The 10,722-nt window shown below is 30.7% G+C and overlaps 1 protein-coding gene across 1 annotated transcript; it reads left to right on the forward strand.

Moving 5' to 3' along the window:
- Positions 1–1,189: 1,189 nt before the first annotated feature.
- Positions 1,190–3,282, forward strand: LOC105780629 (adenine/guanine permease AZG1). Its single transcript, XM_012605062.2, has one exon. The coding sequence runs from the start codon at positions 1,401–1,403 to the stop codon at positions 3,114–3,116; it is 1,716 nt and encodes a 571-aa protein (XP_012460516.1). The 5' UTR covers positions 1,190–1,400; the 3' UTR covers positions 3,117–3,282.
- The last annotated feature ends 7,440 nt before the right edge of the window (positions 3,283–10,722 follow it).

Here is a 10,722-nt window from a genome sequence, read left to right on the forward strand (position 1 = left end):
TTATTGTATTTCTCAATTTATAATAAACTAAGTGAATTGTATAAATATTTATTAGAGGGAAGAAAATGATTAAAACATGGGTACAAATTTCAAACTAAACAAAAGGAAAAATAGTCTGACCAAAAACGAGCCTACTTGGGCTACTTGCAATATTTATTATTTTCAATATTTTTAAAAGGAGAAAGATGTATAATAGTAACTTTAACCCTCAATAGTTATACACTGTTTTAATTTAATCTTGATTCTAAAACTTCAACCCTCAACGTGTAATTTGAGAATTATTTTTAAAAGAATGGGAAAATATGAAAATTATTATATTGGATTTTTGGTATTCCAGTTTTTGGTATATTTTTTTATCAAATTTAGTTGATATTTTTAGCTTTTTAGGTGAAAAGGGTCACAAAGAAAAGTAAAATTACAAAAAGAAAAAGAAAAGATCAAATTATACAATGTGTAAATGTTGAGGGTTAAATTTTTAGAATCAAGACTAAATTGGCACAATGTGTTAATGTTGAGAGTTAAAATTGCTATTATGCCTAATTTAAAATTACCATCTTTCATTAGCCATTTAATAGCTTGTGACTAAAAAAGACAAAATTGAATAGTTTGATGATCTTTTTGTAACTTTTCATAATTATATAACCAAAAAGAAGGCATAATGACTTATTTGGCCCTCTAACTTTACAAAAAAAAAATCATTTTAGCCCTATATTTAATTTTTTTATCTCATTTAGCCCTTAAACTTGTGATGTTGCCAAATCACCCCAAAATGGATGAAAAAGTTAACGTTTGATAACTTTGTTGATGTGGCATACACGTGGATTGCCATGCGGATGCCACATAAGCAATTAATTATTTTTTAAATATAAAAGTTCAAAAAAATATATTTTAATATTTTAAATTTTAAAAATTAATTAATTGTTAACGTGACATATACGTACGTGGAGCCACATAAGCAAATTGACAAGTGTTAACTTTTTTTTATCTATTTTAGTGTGATTTGACAAACAATCCAAATTTAAGAATTAAAAGAGACGAAAAACCAAATGAAGGGTAAAATGATTTTTTTCATAAAGTTGAGGGATTAAAAAAGAATTATGCCAAAGAAAGAAATTACTAATAGTTGTGTCAGAAGTAAATACTAAAGGAGTTTATCCACAATTTTCTCAAAAATCAAAAGAATCGATCATCTCCTTATTCTCACTTTCTCTTCCCTGTTTTCAACTAATCATATTTTGCCATAAAATTTTCCCAGAAAAAATATAAAACCCAAACTTTTTCATTTCTTCTTCTTTGGGTATTTGTTTATTTGTTTATTTATTTATATATATAATACCATACCCTTTTCTTCTTACCTACTTAACAAAGTTTCTTTGTTTTGATTTTCCAATTCCACGGCCATGGAACCTCACTCACCCAAAAAGTTCCTAACTCGACTCAACTCAGCCGTGGCCAACGGTCGAATCGGGAAGCGTTTCAAACTCACTGAACGGAACTCCACTTTCACAACCGAGTTACGTGCCGGCACAGCGACGTTTCTCACCATGGCTTACATCTTAGCCGTCAATGCTTCCATCCTCGCCGACTCAGGCGGTCCTTGCAGCGTCTCAGATTGCGTTCCTTTGTGCTCTGACCCTTCTGTTCCATTGTCCAACTGTACCGGGTCAACCCAAAGAGTCATCCAGCCCGATGTCTCATGCAAATTCGACCCGGTTAACCCGGGATACGCTTCATGTTTGGAGAAAGTACGTAAAGATCTCATAGTAGCCACTGTCGCTTCGTCTCTTATTGGCTGCGTAATCATGGGTGCTTTCGCGAATTTGCCCCTAGCTTTGGCTCCCGGTATGGGTACAAATGCTTATTTTGCCTATACCGTTGTCGGGTTTCACGGGTCGGGTAGTATCTCTTATAAGAATGCTTTAGCCGCCGTCTTCATTGAAGGGTTAATCTTTTTGTTCATTTCAGCTATTGGATTCCGGGCCAAGTTAGCTAAGTTGGTTCCCAAACCCGTCCGGATCAGCTCGTCAGCCGGCATCGGGCTTTTTCTCGCGTTTATTGGGTTACAAAATAACCAAGGAATCGGATTAATCGGGTATAATCCATCAACCCTTGTGACCCTCGCCGGGTGCCCGAGTTCGTCCCGGATTTCAGTTGCCCCGGTTTTAGAATTGGCTAACTCAAGCGTCAGTCTAATGCCTGGAGGTACTGTTTCCGGCGACATATTTTGCCTACGTAACAGAATGGAGAGTCCCACACTATGGCTTGGAATCGTCGGCTTTGTCATTATAGCTTATTGCTTGGTGAAAAATATTAAGGGTGCTATGATTTACGGTATAGTATTTGTAACGGCGGTTTCATGGTTCCGTGGCACTAAAGTGACGGCTTTTCCGAACACCGACGCCGGTAATTCCGCCCATGAGTATTTCAAGAAAGTTGTTGATATCCATTTAATTCAAAGTACAGCTGGGGCGTTGAGTTTTGATACTATTGGTAAAGGCTACTTTTGGGAGGCTTTGATCACGTTCTTATATGTTGACATATTGGATACAACTGGTACGTTATATTCCATGGCCAGATTTGCCGGTTTCACCGACGAAAACGGGGATTTCGAGGGTCAATATTTCGCTTTCATGTCCGACGCCATGTCAATCGTCGTGGGATCGTTGCTCGGGACATCACCGGTAACAGCTTTCATCGAATCATCAACAGGGATACGAGAAGGTGGACGAACAGGACTCACAGCTTTAACAGTGGCGGGATATTTTCTGCTAGCTTTCTTCTTCACACCGCTTTTGGCGTCGATACCAGCATGGGCGGTGGGGCCGCCGCTAATACTGGTGGGAGTGTTGATGATGAGAGCAGTGGTGGAAATTGAGTGGGATGATATGAGGCAGGCAATCCCTGCTTTTGTGACATTGATATTGATGCCTTTAAGCTATTCGATAGCATATGGGCTAATTGGTGGGATTGGGACTTACATTGTCTTACACATTGGGGACTGGGCGAGGGATGTGCTGGTAAAGTATGGCGTCGTAAAAAGAAGAGAGATTGCGGCCAATGGGGCACATATTCAGCAACATGCATGTGTAAAAGCAGTTGAAGTTGATCCTGTTTAGGTCTTAGCACCCTTCTCGTATCTTTACTTTTGTTTTTACACCTTTTGGACTAATATCTTTCTAGTCCTTGTACAAATACATATGTATTTATTTAGGATAACAAATCCTTTCACATACACATGTTAGATACTACTAGTCAATCTATTTTGTATGAATTTTGATTGTATACTTGTATTTAACATATTCCAAGTCTTTTTTTGTCAAACATCACAAATTATATACAATTTTATTTTTTATTTAACATTTCATATCAATTATTCAAACATGTCGTTTTAACTTTTATTTTTATTTTAAATGCATCTTGTTTTATTCCCATGTTGGGTCAACCAAATTGTCAATATATAAGTACTAAAAACAAACATATAAAATTGTTAAATATTAAATTTAAAATTTTAAACAATACTATGATCGAGTTTAAAATAAATTTGAATTACCCATTTATGAGTATGATCAATTTAGACAACTCATAATTTTATTTTAAATTAAACATGAATAAACTCGACCTGTACCACAGTATCTCTAAATACTATATAGAAGTTGAAATAAGTGGCCTTAGTCAATTAATTTTAATTTAGTTTACTTTTACAAGTTTTATTTTTAGAAAAAGGAAAAGAAAGTTGATATTTTAATTTTAATTATTCCCTTGCATCGTCGTCAAGAAATAAAAGACAAGCATAAAAGGGTAGTTTTTTATTTTGTTTTCATCCATTACATAAATAGACTAATCATAGGTCCAAAACTCATTTCGGTCAAATAGATGGGGATTGATTTTTCAACTTAAGCAAATTGGATGGTGATGCCTACCTTTTACTTTCACTCTTGATTTTATTGTCATTTTTGGACAATCTCGTTATAAATTCTGATTATATCTATTTTTTTATACAAAGTCTAGAATTACCCATATCCCTCCCAACCCATAAATAGGAGGATAATGCACTTCAGCGCACTCAAATCCACGTCCACCTATATTGGTAATACCCATACTAATCGAGCCTTACATATAATTTTTGCCTAATTTCTACTCCAAAGAAGAGTTTTAAGTTGAGTTGATTCTAAATTTATTTTATTGGGATTAATTATTTAATTTAATATTTATAATAATCGATTATAATTAATTTATTGATATAATTATATTTCGTTAATTTCAAAAGAAAGAAAAATAAAATCCACAAGCAAGCTCAGATATTTTTAAATAATTAAATTAAAAATAGGGTGTATATAATCAAAGCTCGATGTCTATCAACCAAGCCTACCTCATTAAATGTGTTGTTAGTCTTTGTACTACTATATAATTAGAGATTTGATGTCTACACTTTGAAAGTTAAAAATTCAATCACCCCATTTTATTAATTTAAAAATTCTAATATAACTATTTATTGTCGTTGGTAGTTTCTCTCAAAATTTGTTAATTTAACATATTTATTTTGTATCAATCGTATGTCATGTCATATAAGGCCAACCTAATCGAAATTTCGGTTGACAAATTTTGACAAAAATATTTATAATTTTAATGATTGAACTGAGATTTTAAATAAAAAAGTAAGAAAATATTATTTTAAGTTTGTAAGTACAGGACTAAACTCAAATTTTATCAAAATACGAGGATTAACAATAGAGGAAAAGTTTTCAAAGAAGAGTTTGCACGAAATTCGCCATCAAGCATATTTTCCTATAAATATAACTTTTCTACGAAATCTTGATTTTTTTTTTTTTAAAAAAGAGAAAAATCCATAAAAATATGATCTTATAGATGTATATTTAAGTGAGACAAACATTAGCAACAGGCAATGAAAGCATGATTCTAAGAAAACAGGAACCAATATTTTTACTTGAAGATAAGGGGATTGCATTTGCATGTTCGATGGTGTTAATGTCATTGCCTATCTCTCATAATTAGTAGGAGAGCTTAAAAGCATCGAAAGTGGGACATTGCAACTTTTAGATATAACCCAACATATATAATGTGTCAACATTTGATGTTTTAATCTCCCCTTCATTTCATTTACATGAAAATTTATTCTTATAAGACTCATGGTTGTTTTTCCTAATAATATTATTTCCAAAGTTTGAACATATGTTTTTTCACTTAAAGTATAATGCGTATTATTATTACATTTAATATTTGTTGAATTATAAAATTATTTAATTAATCCTTTAAGATAATTGATATTAAATCTTATTATGAAGTGATTGATTATGATTTTCCTATAAATCATTTCATGGGGTCTTCTAACTAAGAAAGAGTTATCGAAAATCAAATTGGTTTTTGATTATGGACTCATTAATTAAGTTATCTTTATGGGTTTTTTTAAATTACTACTATTTTTCTCGCATAATTAAGTTATCTTTCATATTTATTCTACAATTTATGAATATTAATCTTTCTGAGATTAACAATTGTCCCTTTGTAAAAGTTTGAATTTAATTTATCTGCTATTTTAACTATATGAATTTGGTTGTTGTAATATAATTTTAATCTATTTGTGCCCAAGGTAGATTTATACAGGATTAAAGCTCGATTGACGTGGGCATTATTGCCAATGTAAGAGGATGTGGGTTCGAGTGCACTGAAGCGTATTATCCTCCTATTTATGGGTTGAGATGAGGCTATGGGTAATTTTAAACATTGTTAAAGAAAATGTTGTAATAAATTAAGCATCTTAATATGATTGCAAACTCTAATAGATTGCTCAGTCTTCTGGTAAGTGTGAACCCTATTGGTGTGAACAAAGCTTACTTGTGGGATCAAACATCTACCAAAGTAATTAATAATTGGATGAAGTGGGAGACCCCATACGAAAGGGGATATATACACATATGGTCTTTATCAGTAGTAGTTGCTTTCTTTCTCTAAATAATGCTCCCAAAAGGAAATAATTTTGTACCAGTAATACTGGGTGAGGACCGAGGACTAGGAGGATGCTGCCTCAACTAAACATTATTTGGCTAATTGCCTTCAACCTTCATTTTTTGGTCAGGCTGTCGACTAACCTTTATAGGGTAAGTATACACCAAATTATTGACACTTTTTCGAATCCCGAGCTTAGTTTAATATTGCTCTTTAAAGTAGAAATAATATTTTTTTTATTTTACAATTATTTTTTAAGGGCTTAGTTATATTTATTCTTTTAAGGTAATGATTAAAATTATTTATAGTCCTTCCCCAACTTATAAATAGGAGGATAATACGCTTCAACTCACTCGAATTTACATTATTTTATATTGACAATAATACATATATCAATTGAATTAATACACAATCAGCTGTTTAATAACTATTTAATAACTTTTAACTGCTTTGCATTGGTGTGAAAAGTTTTTTTGTAAGAATTATTATTATTTTAAAAGTTATAAGATAATAAAAGTTGAGAATATAGTAAAAGGGGATAGCAGTCATTTATTATAAAAAAAATACAAACGGCAAAACCTCTATTGGTTTTAATTTAAATGTCACAAAGGGTGATTTTATTTAACCATTAAAAGCATCATGGAGTTGGGCTCATAATGTAAACTGAAACCTACTCCATCATCACTAAAAGCTTATGGAGAAATACATTAAAAAAATTAGAGATAGTAAAATTTGATTCGATTTAAAAATAAAATAAAAAATTGAATTTTAAGTTAATCGAATTAAGTTATTCAAATTATTCGAGTAAACTCAAATAAATAATTCGAGTTTTGAGTTCGAATCGAGTTGAATTTTATAATTCAATAACTCGAATAATTCAAATAATAAATTGGTGTAAGTACTCTTTTGGTCCCTGTAAAGTTTAAAAATGAGCAAATCGGTCTCTCTCTCAACAAAAATTACAAAAAAAAATCAAAATAATTTATAAAATTCAAAATATTTATAAAAATTCCAAAACTTATATATTTTAAAATTTTATAAAAGTTTAAAAAGAAATTTTTAAAAATATTTTATGGGAAGAAAGAATTTGTGGCTGAAACAATAGCTACAACTTCAAGCATTGTTTCATTGTCCTACTTGCCTATTTTCAGAGTTGGTAAATTTTAGAACAAAAGTATTGAGGCAATTATTTTGAAGATATTTGGACGATTAAAGTCCAACACATGAAGACTAATTTAGTTAAAAGTGAAGACTTTAATATTGGTTTATTGCGGATTAAGACTAGTTACTTGCAAAACAAGTAAAACCACTTTCTATAGTTGAAAACTTTGGATTACCTCAGAACTCTTATGGAAGTATTATCTTATATTGATCTTTAGCTTCAGTTTATAAAAAAGTGATTTGATTATAACTATTATGTAAACAAAACTTAAGTAGAATATAAACTTAAGTTTTGCCTAGGTTAGAGGTAACTGAGAGGGAATAAGACTTTGAGGGAGAAAAAAATTGTTCAAGTTAGGAACATATGTATGTGTGCATTGTTTTTATAAGTAATCAAGAGAGTCTCTTGAGTTGCAAAGTTAAGCTTTCGAGGGGGAAGCTTAGTGGGAGAGTGATCTAGCCTTTGTACAACAATGAGGTTGCTAAATTGGTGAGTATTAGACCAATGTTAGGACTTAAATGATTGGTTATACTGTGAGAAAGATAGTAGAATGTTGCTTTGGGCAAGGCTTTGCAAATGTAGACTGATGTTGAACTGTATAAACAATCTTAGTGTTCTTCATTTTCTACGCACTTTTGGTTTCGTGGTTGAAACTGTGGCCACAGTTCCAAGCATTATTTTAGCCACTGTTTTTGTTTTACAAAGTAAGTACCCCTTGTTTCTACAGAAATAACTAGATATGTTTCTTATAATGATCTATAAACATTAAACAACATTGAAACCATCAATGTAAACTTCTAATGACCCAAAATGTCGAAATAAATTTATTTTAAAGGATCGTAACTCTTTATTGAATAATTATAACAAGTGGATGTATTTTATTACATATGTAAGATTTGCAAAAGAATTTTGTCTAAAGATGAAAAATATTCAAAAACTTTAAAACATAATAAAAGTAAAAGTAGAGGGATGACCAACACATTAATGCTAGTTTGGAGCAATGGTGGTGAATGTATTGATAGAGCTTGGAAAGAAGATTTGAAAGGCCATGGATACCCTAGTGTAGAAATCTTTAATAATAGAAGAGTAAAATGAAAATTAAATCAAAACATGGTTATCATTGCATAGTTGGTAAAAAAACAAAATTCTTTTCATATAAGGCACACGTAAAACATTAGATAAATAGAGAGGTTTATATGGAGAAGGAAAGAAAGTAGAATATGTACGTCTAATCTTGTGGTTTTTACCATCATCAAAGTTCCTCTGAGCTTTTCTTGGGTCTTTTATTTGAATTTAAGACCATTAATTGTTGGAAAAATTGTATTTTATGGAAACTTTGAGGCATATTTTCAATAGGTAAAGGTAGAGAGTTGAATCATAAAATTATGGTTTCATATTCTACTCCATGAGACCTTCACAACGGTATATCATATGCTCAAAATGGTTGAGTGATGAATGAGAAGTTGATGCTCAAATTAAGCTACTTGGAAATATTTGTTGAGGAAAAGTAAAAGTTTAGATCCCACATTGGTTAAATACCAAGTGTGAGATGTGTATATATATGGGAAACCTCTTAAAGAGTGATTAAATAACTAAGCTTGGAATTTTACCTTGCGCGCAGTGTAGTTCTAAACCCGTCGGGGTTGGGGTACACCTGCACGACGTGGGAACACGAAATGTCCAGAACTACACCGCAACCTCGATTAGTTTAGAATTACACCACGCGCAAGGTAGGATTTCAAGCTTAGTCATTCAATTACCCTTAGACATGGTTCTCATATATATACACGTATAAAAGAACATTTATTTTTATTTTATTCGTGGAAATTTCCAAAATTCCACCATACTAAATGCCTATAAAAGACTATGAATTTTGAAGAATTTTTCCACCTGATATTCTCACACCGAATTTATTTTGCTCTCAAAATTCTATTTATATTTTATTTTATATATAAATATGTGTTTATTTATATTTAAATATTTTGTTCACTAACGTGTTTTGTCCATTATTAATTTGAGTCCAATTCAATGTGTGTATAACAATGTTAATAAATAAATGATTGTTTGAGAAAAAGTATTTTATTTAAGTAAACAATTAGACAATAATTTTCAGTAAATAAAAAATTATATATGTCTGGACATTAACGGTCTCATATATGAAGTTTTTCTTCATGTTTGATAGCTTCTTGAACTGCATGATTTGTCATTGTGTTTTAATCCCTTGTTTGGATGCCTAGGCTAACTTTTGGACCAAAGTCTAGACATGCTTTCAGGAAAACTCAAGTGTAGCATAAAGTGAGCATTTATGTTTGATAGCTCCTTGAATTGCATGTTTTGTCATTGTGTTTAATCCATTGTTTGAACAGTTGTCTAGACTAACTTTTGGACAACAATCTAGACATGTTTTCAGGACAACTCAAGTGTAGTATAAAGTGAGTATTTTTTTACTTTGATCTTCATGATGTGTTACACTATCAAAAATGATCCTTAGGCCATGTTTTATTCTGTCTTTAATGATGTTGATCAAATTTGGGAAAGGAAGAGGGGGAAGGATTAGCTTTCACTATGCCATACATTATCCTTATCCTTATCATTTTACTTAGAGACTAAGCTAGTTGTTTTACTTTGATATGAAGGAAGTTATGAGATAAATATTCATGCTATTTTGAGAGATAAAATCAGCTTTAAATTGATGACAAATTTGATCTAAAGGCTGACTAGACGAGGACTTGAAGAAGCTTATAAATAGGCTGCAGTGTCACATATGTTGGTGTGTTTGTGGGAGTGCTTTTGGCTAGTTATTGCATATCATTTACTTGGTATCTTAATAGACTTGCGTTAGACATTTTATGGCAGAGTAAATATTGTTGTAAGTGAGTAATTTGTAAACAATTGGGTTCATTGTTGGGGTTACAATTATCCATTATGTAAGGGTAATTTAGACTTAAACCGATAAATAATCCAGACGATGGGTTGTTTTTTTTATAGGATTTTTTTTTGCACCTATATTAAACAATAGAGCATTTAATCTATAAATTCTACTTTCTGGGCTATTAGATAAGATTCATGGTATATAATATTATAAATATTGCATCTTTTTGTCATAGCTGTAATCCAAATTGGCTTAAAATGAAGATATAATAATCTCAATCCAAATTATGCATAATTAGTAGAGGTGTTAAGGGACAGCTTTGTACTCTTTTTAGATAGTGGCAATATAGCCTTTTAATTCATTTATACAAAATTGGATTTCAATTTTAACATCTACAATATGTGATTTTATTTGTAAAATTTCAATTCATTTCGACATCTACAATATCTTTCTATTTTTATTTCATTTATATTTATTTATGATTTTTATAAAATAAAAATAAATATTTTATATTTAAAATTGTAAAAATATTTTCCAGAAAAATACCATATAAAAGTTGTTGATTGTTTTCTAATTTACTTGAAAAATATTGTTTTTATAAATATTTATAAAAGAAATTTAAAATTTTGTTCAATAATATTTAAAAGGCATAAAATAAGATTTATTTTCTCAAAATAAATCTAAAAAGCAAAAATTAAATCTAATTGAACTATAATGAATAAAT

The sequence above is a fragment of the Gossypium raimondii genome, chromosome 4, assembly GCF_025698545.1.
Source record: "Gossypium raimondii isolate GPD5lz chromosome 4, ASM2569854v1, whole genome shotgun sequence".
Taxonomy (NCBI): Eukaryota; Viridiplantae; Streptophyta; class Magnoliopsida; order Malvales; family Malvaceae; genus Gossypium; species Gossypium raimondii.

Excerpts from the sequence above, each read along its gene's own strand:
- LOC105780629 (XM_012605062.2), top strand. The coding sequence starts at position 1,401 with ATGGAACCTCACTCACCCAAAAAGTTCCTAACTCGACTCAACTCAGCC.